General features: G+C 39.0%; 1 protein-coding gene across 4 annotated transcripts in view; it reads right to left on the bottom strand.

Moving 5' to 3' along the window:
• TRHDE (thyrotropin releasing hormone degrading enzyme) overlaps positions 1 to 25,249 on the bottom strand; it is a 361,666-nt gene that overhangs the window by 232,374 nt on the left and 104,043 nt on the right. For all 4 annotated transcript variants that reach the window (XM_070600300.1, XM_070600298.1, XM_070600299.1 and 1 more), the window contains exon 3: positions 24,911 to 25,037. In XM_070600300.1, the coding sequence (XP_070456401.1) occupies positions 24,911 to 25,037 (127 nt within the window). The remainder of the gene's footprint in view (positions 1 to 24,910; positions 25,038 to 25,249) is intronic.

Raw genomic sequence — 25,249 nt, 5'->3', positions numbered from 1 at the left:
TAATGGGCAGTTACTTTTGATAAGATCATCATGGAATGTCTCTCTCTCTCTCTGATGGGAGGTAGCATTTGAACATATTCTGGATATATGTCACTAGTGAAAAGTATTTCAGGTTGAGCCATCAATAATTTGAAGTTTCTGAGGGGGAAATGAGAGCAGTGTATTCAAGGAAGCATAAAAATATCATATTAATAGAGTCAGCACAAAGGCAATGAGGGGTAACCAGGGGTCAGACTGTGGAGGCCCTCAAAGGCTGACATAAGGACTTGTTCTAAATTTGATGGGAAGCAACAGATGGAGAGACTGATGTAATGTGATTTATATTTTTAAATTTTTTAAGTAATTTTATTGGGATTATACTGGTTTATAACATTGTGTAATTTTGGGGGTACATTATTGTTTATAAATTCTTGAACACACTTCATTGTGCTCACCCCTAGTAGTCTAATTTTTATCCATCACCATACATATGTGCCCCTTTGTCCCTTTCACCCACCCCCCAACTCCCTTCTGCTCTGGTAACCACTAATCTATTCTCTTTATCCACGTATTTATAATCTTCTATATATTACTGAAATCACGCAGTATTTGTATTTCTGTCTCTGGCTTATACAGATGGCCAACAGACACATGGAAAGATGCTCACTAATTATTAGGGAAATGCAAATCAAAACTACAATGAGATGGCACCTTACACCAGACAGAGTGGCTATAATTACCAGGATAAAAAATAACAAATGTAGGAGAGGATATGGAGAAAAGGGAACCCTCACATGCTGCTGGTGGGAGTGCAAACTGGTGCAGCCACTATGGAGATCAGTATGGATATTTCTCAAAAAATTAAAAATAGAAATACCATACAATCCAGCTATCCCACTACTGGGTATTTATCCAAAGAACTTGAAATCAATGATCCAAAGAGATTTATGCATCCCTATGTTCATTGCAGCACTATTCACAATAGTCAAGATGCAGAAACAACCCAAGTGCCCTTCTACTGATGAATGGATAAAGAAGATGTGGTGTATATATATATACAATGGAATACTACTCGGCCATAGAAAAGGATAAAATTGTCCCATTTGCAACAACATGGATGGACCTGGAGGGTGTGATGTTAAGCAAAATAAGCCAGAAACAGAAAGATAAATACTGTGTGACTTATATTTTTTAAAGCTCATTCCTGGTTGTTGTTCAGGCAGTAGAACTGGGCAGTAGGGAAACTTGAAAGAAAGAGTAATTTGGAGGCGAATTCAATAACCCAGGAGGAAGAAGATGATGACTTGGACTAGAGAGTAGCAGTGGGATTAGGGAGAATTAGTAAGATACAGGATACATTTGAAGGCAGAATCCTATAGGACTTGCCGGTGGATTGTGTAAAGAAGGTACAGAAGATAAGAATCAAGGCTGACTCTTCAATATTTTTCCTGAATATCCTGGTGCATGCGGTTGCCATTTACTAAAATGAAGTAGATGGAATAAGGAGCAGGTTTGGTGGACAAAACAAGAGTTGTGTGCTTGAGACGTTTACATTTGCCTATGTGACATCTGAAATGTCAAATAAGATGGAGCTCACAAAAGGTCAAAGGTGAAGATATAAATGTGTGAGTCATCAATAGACATATGGCTCCAAGGCCATGGGACTGAATAAGATCAATAGGCAGATAATAGAGACAAAAAGAGCAAAGATTCCACTCTTGGAATATTAAATATGAGGATGTTGAGAAAATGAGAACGCAGGAAAGGAGTCTGACAAAAAACAGCCAATGAAGTAGGAAGAAGCTAGTGTAACATTCCAGGGCTAAGGGGAGAACATTTTGAAGGGCTGAGTGGTCAATTCTATCAAATGCTATTGAAGGGCTATTGAAGGGCTAAGAAACTCTCTGACCCTCAACTGACCCTGAGACAGCAACCTTAGAATCATTGGTGACACTCAAAGCCTGATTAAAGTAGGCTAACAGGACAAGGGGAGGGAAGAAACAGACTTTACAGAAAACACTCTGAAGAGTTTTGCTATAAACAGGAACAGAGAAATCATAGCTCCAGGGAAAATCAAGGTCAAGAAACTTTGTTTGTTTAAGGCAGGATATATCGAAGCCTGTTTGTTTCAAGAGAATCTATTTGAAAGGAGAGGAAATCTGATGATGCAAGACAGAGAGGATAATTTTAAGAGCAAAGTCCTAAAAGCAGCCAGACAATATAGGATCAAGACCATTGTAGAGGGGTTGGCTTCAGGTGGGTGCACAGAAAATTCACCTGTCAGGAGCGAAGGCAAGTTATATGGGTGTGGGGGAAGGAAATTCACTTCCAATTGCTTCTTTTTTTTTAATGAAATAAGTATACAGGTCATTGGCTGAGACTGAAGAGGGGACACGTCTGCTAGAGATTTGAGGAGAGTGGAGATATGGGATCTTGTCCTGGAGAGCGGGAAAGCAAAATGGTAACAGAAATACAGTGTAATTGCTGCACAGCATGGGGTCACTTGACTGTGTGGTCATAAATTTAAAATGAATACCACAATCAAGTCAGTGTAGGCACAGGATAGACAGAGAGTAGGGTTTAACCAGGGTGGAGGATTTGCCAGGTGAGAATGGAGAAAGGGGCAAAGGAGTTGAAGATAGCAGCAAGGGAATGGTTAAATGATTACAGGGATGCACCATATCATCTAACCTGGGTGAAATGGGCTCTAGGATAAGAGAGGAGGAACGGCTGTTAAAACGTGTGGAATGAACGGGTTGGGGATGCCGATGAGTAGGAGGATAAAGCATTGTCAGAGCAGAAGAAGTAGAATAACAACGCTGTGAAGCTAGGATGCTGCGGGCAAAGAGCAGAATCTTGAAAGAAGACATTCCCTGGTGGTAGTTATTGGAGATGACAGTGTCCAGAGTATGACCATGGACTTGATGGGGACAATGGAAAAGATTTGAATTAGGCCACTGGACTTAAATCTCAGATCGATATATCTAATAATAATAAATATTTTTATTGATACTATGCCTCTTCTCAAAGTACTAAGTTCACCAAGGTTCATACCTAAACCGTTGCAGCCCATGTCTCAGAACCTGGGCCACAGGAAGGCGGCTCACATTGTGATAGAGTTACTCATAAGAAGAACAGTGGAACCGGGTGAGGGTTGGGAAGGGGAATGCACAAGCGAACAGTCAGTCTGAGGGAACATATAACATGTTTCAGAATCTGTCACATTTTTAAACCTAGCAAATAGCAAAATTGAGGATCTGTTCCAACCACTGTCAGATTTTATATATCTGTTGTCAACCTGTTACTGAAGATACAAGATGGAAAAAACTACAAATAAACGATCACAAAAGAGAAAATACGCTGATCTTCATTCTTATATGGCTGTTGATTTATTTTGATTGATATAATGCTGTGTTATAGTTGACATGTTTTTCTGTACTGAGCCTAGAGACTGAATCTTAGAATGTTGAGCTCAGATGTTGTGTATCAGAAGTATCCCAAAGATGTTACTATGCATATTGTGAAAATATTAAATCTTGTTATTAATATGTCCTTTTTTTCCTTCAAAAATAGAGTGCAATCAAGGTTAATACAACAATATAATTCCCACGCATTTGTTTTCTGCAAAGTTTCACTGAGAGAGAATGAATGGGTTGGAATTATAATTAATAATTCACCTGGCACATGTGAACATGGCTCACGTATACACTCCCCATTCATGCACTGAGGGTGGCAAATGTTTGAGAAATACTAGTTTAGACAATTAATTGCACACACTTGGAGATGTTAAAACAAACTATTTTCAGGCCTACCTTAATGAGCTTAATTGAAATTTGTTAACAGTCACCAGTGTCTAATAATAAATGAGGCAAGACAACACTTTCTCAGCTCGAAATTCCAAACACTGAGAAACCTGTCTGATAGCCCAGGCAACAGGTAGATTCTGAAGATGTCACTTTCAACAGGATTTAATGGAGATCCACAGAGCAGCATGTATTCTTGACATGACTTTTATGCTTCTCCTCTCCCAACACAACTCTTACTTTCTTAGGCATTACAAACTGCCTAAGAAAAAACTGTATTAAGAAGAAAGTCATAATTAGACTTGATTATTAGCCTCCCTTAAGAGACAATCAGCTGTGTTCAAGTCCATATCATCATAATCCCAGGCATCCAGGGCATCCTCAGCATCTTGAGTCTTCACCACATTTTATGTGTACATCCCCTAATCTGATTCAAATTTGCATCTGTTCCAAACTCTTCTCTTCTACCCTTTGGAATTCACTGGGTGTCATCAGTAAATTCTCCTACGTCCTTAACCTCTTTTCTGAATGGGTTTTTTACTTTTTAGCTCTAACTGAAACACACCTATACCTTGAAGAACATGTATTTATCCGTGGTTTTTTCAAGGAGGGTTGATTTTTCCTTTCACACTCCACAACATACAAGCCTAGGAGAGTCATCCTGGATGTTTAAAGCTACTTAGAAGTTACTAGTTTTCTCTGCCACTTTGCTAAAAACCCTGACTACCTGAGTGGATGCAAGTTCCTTGTCTTGGCTGATTTCATCTGCTGTTGTCTCCCAGGCATTCCCTTCCATCAAATGATGTTTCATTGATGATCCTGAAGTACTGACTTTCTTTCCACCACCCTTTTGCCGTCCTTTGTGGTGGTTTCAATGTCTACATTAATAATTCCTCAAAATTCTTCAAAGGCTTTGATCTCCTTAGTTCTAGTGGTCTTTCTCATTGTCCCCATCCAGTCCATGGTCATACCCTGGGCATCTCCATTAACTACCACCTGGAAATGTCTTCCCCATCCATTCATTCTACACATATTCGCGGCCATTCCTCCTTGCTTATCCTAGAGCCCATTTCACCCGTTAGATGATATGATGCATCCCTGTAATCATTTAACCATTCCCATGCTGCTATCTTCAACTCCTTTGTCCGGTTCTCCATCGTTCTTACCTGGGAAGTCCTCCATCCTGGTTAAACCCTACTCTCTGTCTATCTTGTGCCTGCACTGAGTTGATCACAGTATTCACTTTAAATTTATGACCACACAGTCAAGTGGGCCCCTATGCTGTGCAGCAATCACACTATATTTCTGTTACCACTTTGCTCTCCCACTTTCCAGGACAATGAGTCCACATCTCCCCTTTCAAATCTCTGGCAGACCCTTCCCCTTCAATCTCAGCCATTACTCTCTACTATCTTCCTTCGTAATTTCAAACAAAGGTTGCAGAGAAAAATAGACATGTTAATTCTGAGGGAAAAAAAATCAAAGTTTCCAGACACTATTCATTATAAGTGAGAATGTGAAATAAGTTATATAAAGCTATTCAGTATAATAGTCTTTGCATGAATAATATAGGATATGAATATGTAGTATATGAAATGTGAATACATAATAAATATATAAATAAACTTGTATACAAACATATAGTTTTAAAATGTATATATTAAATTTATATATAGTACATAAATAATATAATATATACTTCTTTATTAATTTGTGTAAATTCCATTAATGTATGCATTCTGTATACACTTATGTGTAAATGGACACCTTTAAGGAGAACAGTGTACTAATTATTTTGAATTTAACAATTTAGTTTGATTCTTAAGCATTTACAAAAATGTGGAAAAAATAGATCCCTAATAAGAGTCCCTTGGTTTGAGGGATTTGTAATTTTTATATTGTTTAACTAAAGAGGTTATTGAGTAATGCAGGATCCAGCAAACTAAATAACCATTTGTTTTTGTAAATAAAATGTTATTGGAACGTAGCCACATTCATTCATTTATATGTTGTAGATGGCTGCTTCCTTGTTGTAATGGCAGAGTTGAAAAGTTGCAACTGAGATGGAATGATTCACAAAGCTGAACATATTTTCTGTCTGACCCTTTACAGAGAAAATTTGCTGACCACCATGATATTGACCATGGAGACTTTTTTACATGATTAAAATTCTCTCTAATCACAGATTTCTCTCACTACAGATGAGAATGAAGAGGGGGGCAAAGTAAGAGGTATTTAAGAAGGTAAATCAATAGTTTCTTCTTAAATGATCAAAGTAATTCTGGCAAAATAGAATTGTAATGGAATGGCCTGAATGATTCAAGTGGTTGCTATGATCTTTATTTTGACCATGCCCTCATTGGCATCCCCACCACAAATCTAAGCAAATAGTACTTAAGATGACTAATACGGACCGGCCAGGTGGTGCAGTGGTTAAGTTCACATATTCCAATTTGGGGGCCCAGGGTTTGCCGGTTTGAAATCCCAGGTGTGGACCTACGCACCGCTTGTCAAGCTACATTGTGGTAGGCGTCCCACATATAAAGCAGAAGAAGATGAGCACGAATGTTGGCTCAGGGCCAATCTTCCTCAGCAAAAAGAGGAGGATTGGTGGGTGATGTTAGCTCAGGGCTAATCTTCCTCAAAAAAATAAAAGGAAAATGAAAATGACTCATAGGAGTATTAATGAGCTCCAGCTGTCATAACAAAATACCACAGACTGGGTGGCTTAAACAGCAGGAATTAATTTTATCACAGTTCTGGAGGCTGCAAATCCAAGTTCACGTTGTCAACACAGTTAGGCTCTGGTGAGAGCTCTCTTCCTGGCTTGTCTTCTTTCCAGACATCTTCTTGCTGCATCCTCATGTGGAAGAGAGAGAGAGAGAGGATGCTAGCCCTGAGCTAACATCAGCCACCAATCCTCTCTTCCTCTTCTTAGAAAGCCATCAGTCCTATTGGATTAGGACACTACCTTTATGACCTCATTTAACCTTAATTACCTCCTAATTACCTCTTAATTACCTCCTATATGCAAATACAGCCACACTGAGGGTTAGAAGTTCAACACACAAATTTGGAGGAGACACAATTCAGTCCATAGCAATAGGTGTCAGAAATTATGATTTTTGGAGACACTCAAATTTCTGCTACAGACATGGAGTATTGTTTTTGTCCACTAGAGAAATTTGGCTCATCAAGTTTCATACCATTTACCAGCTGGCTTTATTAATATTAATAAAAATTGACAAGACATATCTCAATGTACTTAAGAAGCTAAATGATCCTAAAAATTATCGACCTACCAATTATTTTACAGGTTAGTGAATATTTTTCAGTCTGTAAAATAAAAAGAATTGCTAAACAATTTAAAAGCCAGAAAACACTCTATTCTAAGTTTTTGAAGACACACTATCAGTCATTCATGAACTACTTTCCATCCAAAGATAAAACCCATAAGGAAAAAAATAAAGCCAATAAAGAATAAATCTAAGTTATAAACCATTAAAATTCCTCCAACTGAAAAATGGCATGTGGGACTCACCCTCTCTTTCAAAATTACTCTTTAAAAAGCTTCAGAAATGCCCTAAAGTCCTCATTTACAACTACCATATTGGATTCATTCTGCTTGTGTACTGCAAACTCCCTTACAGCTAAGGCTTGTTTTACACTACCGTCTCGCATTTCAAAGTCCATAAGTAGCAGCATCAAACTCCTCACAGACAATAATGAAAGATTTCAAGACTAAAAGGTGACCCTTTTCCCATTTGAAATCTCTCAAAAAATTTCAGTCTTCATTCTAGATCCCCCAGTGTCATGGTGGATAATTTTAAAACCCCTCAAAATAGTTGATTTTATAATAATAATTCATTCTCAGAATTATTATCCCACTTTTACATTAACTAGAAATTTTTTCCAAGGTTAGTTTTTCTTGGAACAAGCTCTCAGTATCCAACCAGGTTGAATTTCATGGGGTTTGATGAGGACTCATCTCCTATAGTATACAAGAGAGCGAACAGAGTGCGCACAGCACACTCGGGTCACAGCAGCACGTCTGCTTCTCCCCAAAAAATCGACAGAGAGCCCACGGGCTACAGCAAGGACTCTGGCCACCCTTCATCCTCTGAGAAATGCCAAAGGGGAGGGGGTCCTGAGCATGATTACCACTCAAGGCTCCTGCACCTAGGAAATGATATGCCATCAAGGGGGAACCACTGCATGTCTCTACGCGGAAACATGTGAAAAGTTCCGAACTGGAGAAAGAACATTATCACAACTAGACTGGAACAAAGGAGAGGAAAAAATGTACTTTGACTATTCACCTATAGAGCATTTTGCTTTAATTGACTTGTAGACACTTAATCTTAATTTACATAAGTATCCCTCAGTCTTAGTTTCTTGAAATGAAACTATTTTGAAAAACCTTCTGATCTCAATAGAAGCTATTTTAGCTCTAAAGTGTATGGGAATGGTCACTTTTCTTTTAAAATTGCCTGATTGGTGGTGCTGCTGTCAGCAGCAGCCCCGGCCTTGACTTTAATGAACGTCCTCCCTTTCTCCAGGGCTGTGGATAGTTATGCAGCTGTAACTGACTTCAGACTGACCAACAGCCAGCGAAGGAAGCAACTCACTCCCAGAAGAGGATCATTACAAGCATTGTTTAGCTCTAAATACAGATGCTGTATCTGAAAAATACAGAAAATAACAAATTATTTATCTTGCTACCCTAATTTCACAAAATCAAGAAAGAGAGAAAGAGACACAAAAAGACTGCTCCCTCTCACTGTAGCTTCACAGAAAAGCAAGCCGCAGGAGAAAAAAAATGAAAGCTCATAGTTTTTCGAAATGGTCACAATCTTTTAAACTGTAGTTGAGAGGAAGTCACGTCAAACTTTCATTTGAAGTCCTGCTGTAATGTAGCAAACCCTGTCGAGGATCTTTCAAAATGTATTCCGAATCTGCCCGCTTCTCAGCACCCCCACGGCTAACGCTGGTCCAGCACACCATTATTTCTCTGTTTAATGTAGGGGCTTCTCTTGCCTTGGTCCTCCTTGGCCCTCCTCCCACCCAACAGTCTGCTCTACATGAGGCAGCCAACATGATCCCTTAAAGATGTAAGTCACACAATACTGTGCCTGCTCTGGGCTGAACTGTATGCCCCCACAATTAATATGCTGAAGCTCCGACTTCCCATGTGATGATATTTAGGCATGGCACCTTTGGGAGGGAGTTAATTAGGTGTAGATGAGGTCATAAGGGTAGGGCCTTTATAAGAAGAAACACCAGAAATCTTTCTCTCTCCCTTTGCCATGTGAAAACACAGCAAGAAAGTGGTTGTCCACAGGCCAGGAAGAGACCTCTCACCAGAACTCATCAGACCACAATGGCACCCTGATCTCAGACCTCCAACCTCCAGAACTGTGAGGAAATAAATTTCCATTGTTTAAGGCACACAATTGATGGTGTTTTGTTCTGCTGGCCCAAGCAGACTGAGGCAATGCCCCTGCTCAAAATAAAAGTGCATGTCTTTCAATGGCTGACAAACAGGATCCTTCCCTACTTGGCACAGTGACCTCGCAGATGTCATCTCACCTGCTCTCAGCCTCACTTCCTCTGCTCCAGGCATACTGGTCTCCTTGACATTTCTTCAACAAGTCAGACCCCCGCTCTTTAGGGTTCCCTCACTCTTTCAGATTTTGAGCCAAGTGTCACCATTTCAGCAAGGTGTTCCCTGACCATCCACCTTGTTTAAAACTGTACCCCTCCCACACCACTAACACTTCTGACACCTTCTTCTCTCGAGCAGCTATCACTCTCTCACATTACATATTGCTTTTATTGTTTGCCTCTCTCCCCTATTAAAATAAATGCCCAAAGAGAAAAGGAATTGTTGTCTCTTTTGTTAACTGTCGATTCTCCAGAACCTAATAGTGTCTAGCATATGGTGGATATTCAACAATGTGGTCAAATCCATGAACAAACATCTTCATTTCAAAGAACAACAAGAGGGAAAACAGCTGATAGATAGCTAGATGCTTATTTCATTTTCAGATGGCAAAATCACCCAAGCTGCAAAGCACAGCTTCTTAATAGCCTCAAAGATTGTCATGATAATAAACCAAAAGCTCAGGTGTACTTCTAGGTATCAACTCACTTGTTTTCCACCAACAACTACATTTACATGGACCCTTAACGAGAAAGTGGCTACAACTATAGCTAATTCATCTTTCACTCCTTCCTCTTGTATTTACCAAAAAAAGAGTTTCCTTAACAGTTTATAAGGCACATCACCATTATTTCTTTGTTTATTCTGTTAAAAAGAAACCATATTTTATTTGATGCACAAAGCAGCCAAAGTTTTGCCTTCTCTCCCTCTCTGATGTGGTTAAGATGCTTGAAAGAAGAAGTTGGAGATGATTCACTCGTTCGACAATAATTTATTGGGAGCCTGCTTGGGCCAACACTGTTCCAGGAGGGGGAATAGAGCAGTGGACAAACAGACAAAAACGTCTGCTCTCATGGAGCTCATACTGGGGATGGGAGGAGACACACGACACATAAATAAGACATAAATAAAATACATACTGGGGGGATCATAAAAAGAGCTATGGAGAAAAGTAAATCATGGAAGAGAGATGAGAAGAGATCAGCAAGGCTGTGGTTTAAATGGGGGTGGGGAGGGCAGCAAAGTAGACCTCACTGGAAAAGGTGATGTTTCAGCCATGCATGCATCAGAAAGAAAAGTGTTCTAGGCTGAGGGCAGAACAGTGCAAAGGCCCAGAGTTGGACATGCTGGTCTGCTGGAGAAACAGCAAAGAAGGTCCTGCTGCTGAAACAGTGAGAGTGAGCAGGGGAGGAGCAGAGATGAGGCTGGAGCCACAGCAGGAGCCGGAGCCTCAGGGTCGTGCGGGCCACAGGAAGAGCACTGGATTCCCCACTTCTCATGGGCTGTGGGGACATTTGAGCAAGAGAGCAACATCACCAGATAAGTGCAGTAGCCTGCCCAGAAACTCTGTAAATTCGGACCTCTCAGGTTCTTTCAGCACTTTAACTCCACATTTAACTCAGGTTCAACTCTCACCCCAGGCAAGAGACTGGTGGCTGGAAGGAGAGTAGTAACTGGGAAATGGTGAGAAACAGCGATTCTGGTTATATTTAGAATGTGGAATCAAAAGGACTTGTTGATAGTCTTGATGTGTAACATGAGAGACAAAGACTGCAAGTCTAAGGTTTCCATCTAAACAGCTTCTGAAGGGATGAAGTTGTCTTTACTGAGATGGCAAAGACTGTGGAAGGAGCAAGATCATGGTTTAAGATCTGGGGCTCAAATTTGAACACGTTAATTTGAGGTAGTCATAGACATCAAAATGTAGAGGTCAAATACTCAAGAGAGAGCAGGGAGAACTGATGAGATGATGTCCTTGAGCGAGTGAGAGGGGTGGGATCAGGTGCACAGAGGAGGAGCTGTCTGTCCAGCACTGGAGCACTGCCCCTGGCTCCACAGTAACGTGAAAGAACAGGAGACTTCTTCAACGACGACATATGAAAACATCAGAAGCACTTATTTCCTAACTTAATAGCAAGTTTTAAGGGCCAAATGCCACTGCTGGAATATGTAAAACAATACCTTAGAGCCCTTTGTATAAATATGTCCTGATTAAGTTAAGCACTTTCTAAAATTGCATTTATTTTTAGGATAAGCAATTTTTCACAAAACCCCATTGAATTAGTGAAAATATACTTAAGAGTAAATCCAAAGTTGTGTGGGTCTGAAATTCTTAGAACTAGAAAAGGAGAGAGGAGAGGGGTTCACAAACTGAACATGTAACAGTATCGGCAATCTGGCAAAATTCTAAAAACTTCTCTTCGACTGGACTTTAAGCTTCTAGCAGAAGAGGCCATTCTTTTTGTATCATTGTTAAGAACAATGTACAGTCACTACTGAATAAATGCTTGTTGAATTAACTTGTTAATTGGGTTCTATTGTTGGTTTGTGTTGCATTGAATTCTCCACTCAGTGTACTTGTGGTTTGCAGTGCACAGCGGTAACCATCTCATGCACCATTCCCACTGAATTGCATTGTTTTTAATGATCTCTTTCTTCTTTACTGTTTGTTTCTCTCTTTTGTTTTTGCACTAGTGACTAAATATTATAAACATTGAGTATCAGACATATGTTTTGTTTGTTAGTATAGTCCTGAAAGTGTATAGCACATAACAGCTGCAAAATAGCTAAACAAGAATAATTAAATGACCATATCATAGAATAATTAATGAAGGAGAAAAAGGCCTTGTTAAATGGTGTTAAGATAACTGTTAAATACTGAAGTAACTCTGCCCCTTTTTATAGGATTTGGTGCTGTTCTAGCACAAATGGTTGTAAAAGTGGAGGTTAGAAACATATCAAAAATAGTTCCCATTAAAAGAAATGATAACTCTTTTGGTTTATGAGAAAATCACCAGATGAAGAATTTTTCAGAAATAAATTACCTTCATAAAATACAGGGAGACTATACTTATTTGATTTCAAAAAGGGGGAAAGGATAGTCATTTGAAGAAACTTATTTCTCTACAGTACTCGGTAAATTAGAAGGCAAAGGACCACCTCATTGGATTCCCTAAGAATATACTAATAATGTTACTCCACGGAGTGTCCCTTATGTTTCCACCTCAGTTTCCACCAAGAAAGTGTAGAATTAAGTAGTTCCAGTATAAGTTCAAATATTTTGAGACGTTCTGGTTGAAGGAAGTATCTTGGGAGTGAATTGACATTATACAGAATTAGACCAGAGGATATAAAGAGCCTCCAGATTTCATTTTAAAAACCAGTGTTACTCGATCAGCAACATGGCAGAGTGAGCTCACCCGGGATTCTCTCCCCTCCAAATTACAACCAAAAAGAGCAACTGCTTTCCAATCAAAAACAAAATCCTAATAACAGAAACCGTCAGAGACCCGCAGCAGCCAAACAACAAAGGGTGGAGAGGCTAGAGCCACCCTCAGAGGAGCTGGAATGGGGTAAGAGAGAACTGCATTCCCTCCCCTAGAGACTGGGATCACTGCCAGGGGTGAAGGAAGGAGCAGGGGAGGGGCCGTGAGTCCACGGGATCATCCAGGACCCCCACCGCCCATGCAGCAGAAACCCTCTAATGGGGGAAAGCTTTCACATGGGGGACCCCATCACACCAGGGCCCTGGGAAACTGGAGAACAAGAGATGATTGGAATCCAGGTCTGAAAGCTTTCACATGGGGGACCCCATCACACCAGGGCCTTGGGAAACTGGAGAACAAGAGATGATTGGAATCCAGGTCTGAAAGCTTTCACATGGGGGACCCCATCACGCCAGGGCCCTGGGAAACTGGAGAGCAAGAGCTGATCAGAATCCAGGTCTGCACACAAGAGAAACTGCCCCTCCTCCCCCAACCCGCGCTACATGCGTCATGTAGCTGAATGTGGAAGGGCTCAGAATGTGCGGCTCTTGACCCCCATCTAGTGGGGACAGGCTGTAACCACAACCGAATAATAGCATCACGCGCAAAAGCCGCTCCTCTACCATCCAGCAATTTATAAAACCTCCAGTCCAAAAGGAAAACAATAAAAACACAGAAGTATGTCCTGAGGACTTGGAAATAGGTAAACTAAGTGAAAATGAGTTCAGAATAGCTATCATCAAAAAACTCAATGAGGTAAAGGGAAATATAGAGAAACAAGTTAATGAGTTCTGGAGTTACTTCACAAAAGAGATTGAAACTATAAAGAAGAATCAATCAGAAATACTAGAAATGGAAAATACAATGGATCAGATAAAACAATATACAGATTCCCTGAATGCCTGTGTAGACACCATAGAGGAGAAAATTAGCATAATTGAAGATAGAGAGGCTGAAGGGCTCCAGGCAGAGGAAGAAAGAGAAATAAGTCTAAAAAAAAACTGAAGAAAATCTCTGAGAAATAGCTGACTCAATGAGAAAATGCAACTTAAGAATAATGGGAATTCCTGAGGGCATGGAAAAGGTAAATGGAGCAGAAAGTGTGCTCAAAGAAATAATAGAAGAAAACTTCCCAAATCTAGGAATTGAGAGAGAAATGTGTGTGGAGGAAACTTCCAGATCTCCTATATTTGTCAATGTAAAAAGATCTACTGCAAGGCATATAGTAGTAAAAATGGCAAAAATGAATGACAAAGAAAGAATACTCAGGGAAGCAAGGCAGAAGAAAATAACCTACAAAGGAACCCCTATCAGACTTTCAGTGGATTTCTCTACAGAAACGTTACAAGCTAGGAGAGATTGCAATGACATATTGAAAACTTTAAAGGATAAAAATCTTCAGCCAAAAGTACTCTATTTGGCAGAAATATCCTTCAGATATGAGGGAGAAATTAAATCTTTTCCAGACAAACAAAACTAAGGGACTTCATATCCACAAGACCTCCACTAGAAGAAATCCTCAAGAAGGCTCTCATACCTGAAAAAAGGAAAAAAGGAAGCAAGGCGTCAACAAAAGACAGAGTAGGGAGACAAACATATAGAATCAGATTAGGATAGCAAATATTCAACTATAGCATTAGGATAAAGGGAAGGAAATCACCAAAGCAAAGAAAGTCTTATCACTCTAACCACAAACTCACAACACAACTTGGAATAAGAGATGAAAATAATAATTTAGGAGCAGAAGAGGAAAGGGACTGAATCTGTCTAGGCTAAGGAAGTAAGAGACCATGAGAAAATGGACTATGTTATACACGAGATTCTGAATACAAACTTCAGGGTAGCCACTAAACTAAAAAACAGAATAGAGACACAAAAAATAAGTAGGGAAAAAGCTAAGAAACCCAGCATAAGAAATTGCAGAAGTCAATGGTAGGCTAAAACACACAGGACGAGAAACAAAGGAAACACAGGAAAACCAGAAAACAAGCAACAGAATGACAGCATTAAGCCCCCATGCATCAATACTCACCCTCAATGTAAATGGATTGAACTCTCCAATAAAAAGACCCAGAGTGGCAACATGGATTAAAGAACAAGATCCAACAATTTGTTGCCTCCAGCAAACACACCTCAGCCCCAAGGAGAAACACAGGCTCAGAGTGAAGGGGTGGAAGACAATACCAAGCTAATAGCAAACAAAAGAAAGCAGGTGTCAGAATACTTATATCAGACAAAACAGACTTCAAGATAAGGCAGGTAAAGAGAGACATAGAGGGCCAATATAGGATGATAAAAGGACACTTCATGAAGAAGAAATAACGCTTATAAATATCTATGTACCCAACACAGGAGCACCAAAGTTCATAAAGCAACTATTAACAAACCTAAAAGAAGATATCAAAAATGACACAATAATAGTAGGGTACCTCAACACCCCACTCACATCAATGGACAGATCATCCAGACAGAAAATCAACAAAGAAACAATGGAGCTAAATGAAAAGCTAAAACAGTTGGACTTAATAGACATATATAGAACACTCCATCCAAAAACAGCAGAATATACATTCTTCTCAAGCACACATGGAACATTCTCAAGGATAGACCATATGTTGGGAAACAAGGCAAGCCTCTACAAATTTAAAAAAATTGAAATAATAACAAGCATCTTCTCCAATCATAATGTTATAAAGCTAGAAATTAGTTACAAGAAAAAAGCTGAGAATGGCACAAGGAAGTGGAAACTAAACAATATGCTATTGAACAAGCAACGGATCATTGGAGAAATTAAAGAAGAAATCAGAAAGTACCTGGAGACAAATGAAAATGATAACATGCCATCCCAACTCATAAGTGACACAGCAAAAGCTGTATTAAGAGGAAAATTCATCGCAATACAGATACATCTTAACAAACAAGAAAAATCCCAAGTAAGCAATCTTAAACCACACCAACTGAATTAGAGGAAGAAGAACCACCAAAGCCCAAAGTCAGCAGAAGGAGAGAAATAATAAAAATCAGAGAAGAAATAAATGCTATTGAAACCAAAAAAAGGCAGTAGAAAGGATCAATGAAACAAAGAGCTGGTTCTTTGAGAATATAAACAAAATTGACAAATTCCTAGCCAGACTTACAAAGAAAAAAAGAGAGAAAGCTCAAATAAACAAAATCACAAATGAAAGAGGAGAAATAACAACAGACTCCACAGAAATACAACGGATTATAAGAGAATATTATGAAAAAATGTATGCCAACAAGATGGATAAACCAGAGGAAATGGATAAATTCTTGGACTCCTACAATACCCCAAACCTGAGTCAAGAAGAAGCAGACAATCTGAACAGAACAATCACAAGGAAAGAGATTGAAACAGCAATCAAAAGTATCCCAAAGAAAAAAACCCCAGCACCAGACGGCTTTCCCAGGAAATTCAACCAAACGTTCAGAGAGGATTTAATACCTATCTTTTTCAAGCTATTCCAAAAACTTAGGGAGGATGGAACAATTCCTAACACATTCTATGAGGCCAACATCATGCTGATACCAAAGCCTGACAAGGACAGCAAGAAAAAGAACCACAGGCCAAAATATCGCTGATGAACATAGATGCAAAAATTCTCAACAAAATTTTGGCAACCCAAATTCAGCAATTCATCAAAAGGATCATACATCATGATCAAGTGGGATTCATACCAGGGATACAGGGATGGTTCAACATCTGCAAATCAATCAACGTGATACACCACATCAACAAATTGGAGAATAAAAACCATGATCATCTCAATAGATGTAGATAAAGCATTTGACAAGATCCAACAACCATTTATGATAAAAACTCTGAACAAAATGGGGATAGAAGGGAACTACCTCAACATAATAAAGGCCATATATGACAAACCCACAGACAACATCCATACTCCATGGGCAAAAACTGAGCGCTATTCCCCTGAAAACTGGAATGAGACACGGATGCCCTCTATCACCCCTCTTATTAAACATAGCACTGGAGGTTTTGGCCAGAGCAATTAGGCAAGAAAAAGGAATAAAAGTAATCCAAATAGGGAGGGAAGAAGTGAAACTCTCACTGTTTGCAGACGACATGATCTTATATACAGAAAACCCCAAAGAATCCATTGGAAAACTTTTAGAAATAATCAACAACTACAACAAAGTTGCAGGGTATAGAATCAACTTACATAAATCAGTATCATTTTTATACTCTAATAACAAACTAACAGAAAAAGAACTCAAAAACACAATACCATTCACAATCGCAACAAAAAGAATAAAATACCTTGGGGTGAATTTAACTAAGGAAGTGAAAGACTTATACAACGAAAACTACAAGGATTTTCTGAAAGAAATGGATGATGACATAAAGAGATGGAAAAACATTCCATGTACATGGATTGGATGAATAAACATAGTTAAAACGTCCATTCTACCTAAAGCAATCTGCAGATTCAATGCAATCCCAATCAGAATCCCGATAACATTCTTTACAGAAATAAAACTAATAATCCTAAAACTCATATGGGGCAACAAACAACCCTAAATTGCTAAAGCAATCCTGAGAAAGAACAACAAAGCTGGAGGCATCACAATCCCTGCCTTCAAAACATACTACAAAGCTACAGTAATCAAAACAGCATGGTACTGGTACAAAAACAGGTGCACAGATCAATGGAACAGAAGTGAAAGCCCAGAAATAAAACCACACATCTATGGACAGCTAATCTTTGACAAAGGAGCTGAGGGCCTACAATGGAGAGAAGAAAGTCTTTTCAACAAATGGTGCTGGGAAAACTGGAAAGCCACATGTAAAAGAATGAAAACCGACCATTCTTTCTCACCATTCACCAAAATAAACTCAAAATGGATCAAAGACCTAAAAGTAAGACCTGAAACCATAAGGCTTCTAGAAGAAAATGTAGGCAGTTCACTCTTTGACGTCAGTATCAAAAGGATCTTTTCAGACACCATGTCTTCTCAGACAAGGGAAACAATAGAAAGAATAAAGAAATGGGACCTCATCAGACTAAAGAGCTTCTTCAAGGCAAAGGAAAACAGGATTGAAACAAAAAAAAAACCCACTAACTGGGAAAAAATATTTGCCAAGTCATACATCTGACAAAGGCTTAATATCCATAATATATAAAGAACTCACACAACTCAACAACAGATAATCAAACAACCTGATCAAAAAATGGGCTTAACAGACACTTCTCCAAAGTAGATATATGGTCAATAGGCACATGAAAAGATGTTCATCACTGATAACCAGGGAAATTCAAACCAAAACTATACTAAGATATGACCTTACACCCATTAGGATGACAAAAATAACCAAAACAAAAAGTAGCAAATGTTGGAGAGGTTGTGGAGAAAAAGGAACCCTCATACACTGCTGGTGGGAATGCAAACTGGTACAGCCACTATGGAAAACAGTATGGAGATTCCTCAAAAACTTAAAAATAGAACTACCATACGATCCAGTTATCCCACTACTGGGTATCTATACAAAAAGCTTGAGGTCAGCAAAAACCAAACTGTTTTTGTACTGTGCACCCGAATGTTTATTGCAGCATTATTTACAATCGCCAAGATGTGGAAGCAACCTAAGTGCCCATCAACAGATGATTGGATAAAGAAGATATGGTATATATATACAATGGAATACTACTCAGCCATAAAAGTAACAACATCGTCTCATTTGCAGCACCATGGATGGACCTTGAGGGAATTATGTTAAGTGAAATAAGCCACATAGAGAACAACAATCTCTATATGACTCCACTCATATGTGGAATTTAAAAATGTAGGCAAAGAGAACAGACTAGTGGCTACCAGGGGAAAGGTGGGGTGGGGGGTGGGCACAAAGGGTGAAGGGGTGACCTACAACGTGACTGACAGACAATAATGTACAACTGAAATTTCACAAGATTGTAACCTATCATTAACTCAACAATAAAAAAAAAACAGTGTTACTCCTTAGGGCCATCAACAAAACACATGCACAGTACGCAGTATTTACCTAATCAAAAGGAAGGTAGAAAAAGTCATACTTAAAAAAATAAATCTCAAATAATAACTCAAGTTTGAGATGCATAATTAAGAGAGGAATAGTATTATATAATTATCACCTCAAATTAAAAACAGAAAATATATCCACTGTTCAGAGAAAAAAGATACATAACCACAAAGAGTGAAAGATTTAGCAGTGAATACAAATATTTCATGAAAGAAAAAACTCCAAAGCTTTACTACTTGCAGATAGCAAATTGTCATTATCGTCACCATCATCACCACCACAATAAAGAAATGGATACACCTGTTAGAGCTTCAATGAAACTCAATCATTCAAACTAGCCTCTCCTATTTATGACCTCCAATAGGGCAATCTGTCCTACAACTTATCTGTTCCATTCTAGAAAAGTAGACTCCATCAACACAATATATAGAGCCTACAGTATCTATGGACTTTCCCTACTACACAGTTCTCACAATGACTTCTCCCCTTTCTTCTCCACCCCCGATTACATTTGTTTATTTTTTCAAGATTCAGGTAAAGATAAGGTTTCCTTTTTATGTGCATTTCATGCTTACATCATTGTGCAATGATCCCATATTCTTAATGTGGTACTGTATTTTTGTCATACAAAATTTTGGTACTTGATTATACTCCGTATTGTGTGTTTCTAATCCATCCATTCCTGTAAATATTGTATTCTGTCCTCAACAAAACCACAATCTCCTTGAGGCCAGAAATTCTTGTTACAAAATATCCGTGCTCCCTCTACAATCACAGCACTGTGCCAGGGAGGTACCAAATTCTTCATAAAAGCATGGTGTCCTGAGAAGAAGCAATCAGTAAACTCATTTTCAAAACTTATCGATTTACAAATTACAAAGTAGCAGCAAAAGGAAACTGAAAACTATGTGCCATAATTAACTGAAATCTAAACAGGATGAATAACAAAAGATTCCAATACAATTTTGAACCACTTTATCTGCCACCTAATTAACTTAGAAAACATCTATGATGAAAAAACATTTGAAATAAATACATCTTCTGGTTGATGAAATTATGAGTTCTAAGATGTGCACTTCTTTATGTTTTTTGCTTCCAAATTTTCCACAAGGACCATATATTAGGTTTAACATCAACGTGAAATTAACACAAATAGTGATTATGTTCTCTCTCTAACAATAAGATAGCCCAGTTTATTAAGGTGACATATTTTAATCTCTGAATTTTCAAAATTTCTAAAATCTGTTTCAGCAGAATCCTAGTCCTCTGGAGCCAGAGAGACTGGGTTTGAATTATAAATCCACTAATTCCTTCTGTGTGATCTGAGTACATTACTTAGTCACTTAATGCCTACTTTCCCCACCCAGAAAATGAGAAAATAACAGCTACTACCTCAAAAGGCAATGAAAAAGATTGAATGAGTTAGGATATACAAAGCCCTTAAGAGTGGCCAAAATTTAGTAAACACAAACCCATTTGTTTTTAAAGTTGCGGGCAATACGTTTTTGGGATAAGAGGACAGACAATTCTTTTACATCTACAACCACCTTCTTTTAAAGTAAAGAACCTCCATGCCCCTGAGAGTCCTCGTGAAATTAGGGTGTGGAGCCATGGGAATGACACTGCACTCCATCAGGTAGACCCATACCTCTCATCACAGCTCAGCACCAAGAAAGAGAAAACATCGACAAACCTCATACCAATAATTTTAATTACCTAATTTAGAGATTTAAAAACAAATCCTTGCACAGTATACACTGGCTGCCTATTTTGGTTTAAAAATGTTAAAGGAATATCCTTGTGCAACAGGAGAATAAATTGTTGTCCTAACAGCAAGTATCAGAATTCCTGCTCCGGAACTATTCTGATAAACTACCCTCAAAGATGAGCTGACATGAGGTGATGCCACTGTAGAGAGAGTTAAACTACTCAGCATGAGAAATGAGAAAGAACTTGAGAAGAAAAGAGAGAAGATATTGCAGAATTTGTGACAGAATGGCAAAGTGACTTTTAAGAAAAGGAGAATCCAATATTACATTTTAAGGGTTTGTTTTGTTTTGTTGCCATGTAACATCCTGGCGTTCACACATACCCACATCCCGTCCAAAGCGTCCCGTAAAGTCAGGTCAATTGGTGGAGAGTTTTCTTATTTATTTGTTTCAGTTTTTGGTTTTCTAACTCAAATCAAAGAAAGAGGCAAGTCCCACATCTTCCTTGACATGGTTTGGCACAGGGACAGACCTGCGAGATAAGGCTGCTATCAGTTCAAGCTCTCATGCAGAGGCACACTATGAGAATACAAACATTTCTCCCTTTCCCCGTATTCCCTGAACGCTGCCCACGGGGCATTTTCAGAAATGCTGATCCGTTCTCTGTACTCACACAGACTCTAGTCACTATATCCGCTCCCCAGTTCTGCCCCCACTTGCTTTGGAACACACCCATCCAGCTTTGTCCTGAAACTGCTCTTGTCAAAGCCACTAGTGACCTTCACATGCCTAGCACCCAGAAATGATCAATTCTCAGTCCTCATCTAACTTGACTTACCACAATTTATCATCTGCTATACTTTGAAATACTTTCTTCACTAGATACCTGGAACACCACATATTCTGTACCTGTTTACTTAGTGTCTCAACCAGTTGCTCCTTCTCAGTAGCCTTGACTGGCTCCTAATCTCTCTAACCTCTGAACACTGGATCAGTCGCTCCCTGTACCTATTATTTTTTTAATCTTCTCTCAAAACCCTGCTGATCCCATCCAGCCTCATAGCTTTATATATCATAATGCTGGCAAATGGATATCTCTAGCCAGATTACTCACTCAAACTCTATATTTATAAATTCAGCTGTCTATTTGAATTTCTTACAGACATCACAGTGCCACCTAAATGTTTAATAGACACGTCAGCATCAAAAAGTATCTCCTTCCACAATCTTTCTGTGTCAGTAAACAGCAACTCCATTCTTCAGATTCTCAGGCCAAAAATCTTGGAGTCGCCCTTGGTGCTTCTTGTTCTCTCACATCCCAAATCTTGTTCATCAGCAAATTTTTGTCTCTACTTTCAGTACATGTCCAGAATTGGACCATTCCAACTACCTCACTATTAACATCCTAGCCCAAACAACCATCATATTTTGCCTGAATTTTTCCATAGACTCTTAACTGGTTTTCATGCCTCTGCCCTTTCCCCTACATCAGGATCTCTCAATCTCAGCACTACTGACATTTTGGGCTAGATAACTGCGGTGAGGGCTACCATGCGCATTGTAGGATATTTAGCAGTATCCCTGGCCTCTATCCACTAAACACCGGGAGCAAACAGTCCACCAATCCCCCTTGAGTAGCAACAAACAAAATTGTCCCCAGATATTTCCAAATGCCTCTGAGGTTGAAAATCAACCCTTGACTGAGAACCACTGCCCTACAATGTATTCAACCTAGCCACAAAAATAACCCTTTTATAACAGAAAACGGATTATGTAATACCTCTGCTCAAAATTGACCAATAGATTTCCACTTAACCCAGAAAAAAAACAATAGCCAAAGTTCTTCCCAGAGCCTGCTGGCTCCACATGATCTGTCAGCCACCCACTACTCTTTGACCTCATCTATCTCACCCCCTTCACTCACTCTGCTCCAGTCATGCTCGACTCTTTACTGTTCCTCAAATATGCCAACTAAACCCCCACCTCAAAGTCTGGGCACTTGATTCCCTCTGCCTGCAGTTCTTGCCCGATGATATCCACTTGGCTTACTCTACTCCCTTAAGTTTGTTGCTCAAAAGTCAGCTTCCCAATGAAGCCTTCCATATTCACCTATTTAAAATATTCAGCCCCCTGCCACACCCCATCTGTCCCACACACTTCCTATCCCTCTGTTCTAGATTTATTTTTAATGGCACTTATCTCCATTTGATACACTATACGTGTTACTAATTTCTTTAACGTCTCTCTCTAACAAAATGTAAGCCCCAAGAGGGGAGGGATTTTTGCCTTTTTATTCACTGTTGTATCCCCATCACATAGAAAAGTGCCCAAAGAAGGCACTTAATAAATGCTCATTAAATAAATGATAGAAGGAAGGAAGAAAGGGAGAGACGGAGAGAGGAGAAGGAAGGAGGGTGGAAGGAAGGAGAGAATGGTCTTGGAAACCATCTTAGATGATCTGAAGAGACAAGACAGGTGCAGCTGATATCTAGGATAATCCACCTTCACCATTATCAAGACTGAATTGGTTTCCATAGAATTTATTTAAAATATGATTCATAATGTACAATGGAAAGTAAGGACTTGTCAAAATGCTTCTGTGCTCAGGAATTTCTATGTGGGGGGTATTTAGAAAACATAGTTTTAAATCCATTAACATTTAGATCCACGTATCTACAGAAATATAAAATAACTAGAACTTTAAGAGAAATTTTACGAAGTACAACAGGTTGTGGTAACTCCCCTAGATACATAAAAAGCAGTGCGCTGGGCTAAGTCAAATTATTCAGTTGTATACACCGTAAGGCAGATTAACAAGCAATTGTAGCAGAGAATACAGCTCTTTCCACAGATGAAAGCCTGCATGGCTCAGCTGTGAGCCAAACAGGAACAGAGGAGCTTCCCGCTGCCTGCTGCCAGTCACAGGGAGCCCCCTGACATTCCAAATTGAGTTCTTCTACTAAGTACTGGTCTGAAGGGGACAAGGATCCACATTTCATTTCTCTTGCTGAACTTGCAACATAAGCACTCGTGAATTTTACATTAGGGTCAAGCTGGGAAGGTCCCAGTCAGTTTACCTGGAGTACAGAACAATGTTACCTCCCATGCAAATGAGGTCAGATAGTGCTTCCTGCCTTGGATGCCTACTAGGGAGATTTCAGTGTAACAGATTCTGATAGGGAAGTTGCTATAGAGGGGGAAAGAAAGAAAGAAGACAAAACAAAACAAAACATAGATCCTATCTGAAATAAAATTTTGTTTCGAAATTTGAAATAAAATCTGATGGATCCTAAAAGAATATATTTTAAAAAAAGACCTCAGAACATTGTAATATGACTCATTAAAATTGTATGCCACACCCATTGATAACAACATCAGCCATCCTATCTACTTTTTGAATGACTTGGTGTAAGACCAATGAAGCTGCACGGCAAGCAGGTGCTTTAACAAAACAGACCCAGCCCTCCAGAGAGGAGAGCCTGCAGCGCACACACTGACACGTGTGACCAGGTCAGCACTTGATTCTCTCCAATGAGCAGGAATTGTATGTGGCTGCTGATCAAAAATGCTCTTGGGCAGGACAAAGCCTGGGGAGAAGGGATGGAGAACAAAGGACTGCTGTGATGCAATATTTCAAAACAGGACTTCTGAGAAGGAAAAATAACTTCAGCATTTCTAATGGGTGTATGTATCTTTTTAACTTCCTGGAAATTCATAGTTCATTCCCATGCAAAAGCAGTAGCTTCTTTCAAATTAGGATAACAAAATTCATTCATATATTCATTCAACAAACAACTATTCAACATATTCTCTTTGTAAAAAGAAGAAATGGAAGAATATTCATGGTGAACACAATCTCCATCATTATAGTTTCCCCTCCCTCTTGATTTTATCCTATTTACTATGTGCATTGGAATTATGACTGAACAAAAGTAATCTAAGGTATAACTAATACGTTGAAGTCCAACATCTGAGAATTAGGATAGAGAAACAAATCAATGAGCACCTTCTCAGGGTAAAATATCAAATAGTCTGGGAGTCATCAAGACCTAGCTTGAAACCCCAGCTCCTTCACTTACTGGCTGTCTGAACAGATGGGAGACTCCCTGGGTCTCAACGTCCGCATGTGCAAAATGTCCTGACAGTACTTACCCACATAGCAGCTGTGAAGATTAAGCAAGATGTTGGCCAGTACCCTCCACAGAATGTATTCAACAAATTACAGCTATTTAGGTTAGCTTTTGGAATCCTAAACTTACATAAAGCACTTTTTGCTAAGACTTCAGAAACACTAAATTGTATTTTATCTCTTCGGAATAAATTATTTTTCGTGCTCATCTTCTCTAAAAATTTAACCGCTGGAATTTTCATGCTTCTGGATGTCTCAAATAAACACACGAAGAAGAAATTCCACCTTCAAGGAGCCCTTCCAATAAAATAACCAAGAAAATTCTTACCTAGTTTTGGCAAGGAATAGGGCACTTTAAAGTAGTCTTCATAAAATTCTATTAACCTCTTTGTTATATGCAGAGCATAGTCCCCGGATCCTCTTCTGATAGCATCGGGTCTTGCATATAATCGGACCTAATTAAAAATAGAGAGAGAAGTGACTTTAGCCTCTTGGTACTCAAATTTTATCTTCTCTGCATATTTGAATCTACCCAAATCACTTCAAATACTACAAAACTTAAACAGTATTCTTGTACATACATCAAAGCATAGTATGCTGAAAGAACCAAACTTAAACAATTAAAGTAACCAAGTTGAGCAAGTCACAATTTCCTCGCTTTACAAGA

This window comes from Equus przewalskii, chromosome 29 (assembly GCF_037783145.1).
Source record: "Equus przewalskii isolate Varuska chromosome 29, EquPr2, whole genome shotgun sequence".
Taxonomy (NCBI): Eukaryota; Metazoa; Chordata; class Mammalia; order Perissodactyla; family Equidae; genus Equus; species Equus przewalskii.
Note: the sequence above shows the minus strand (reverse complement) of the source record. Positions and strands in the feature narration are given on the sequence as shown.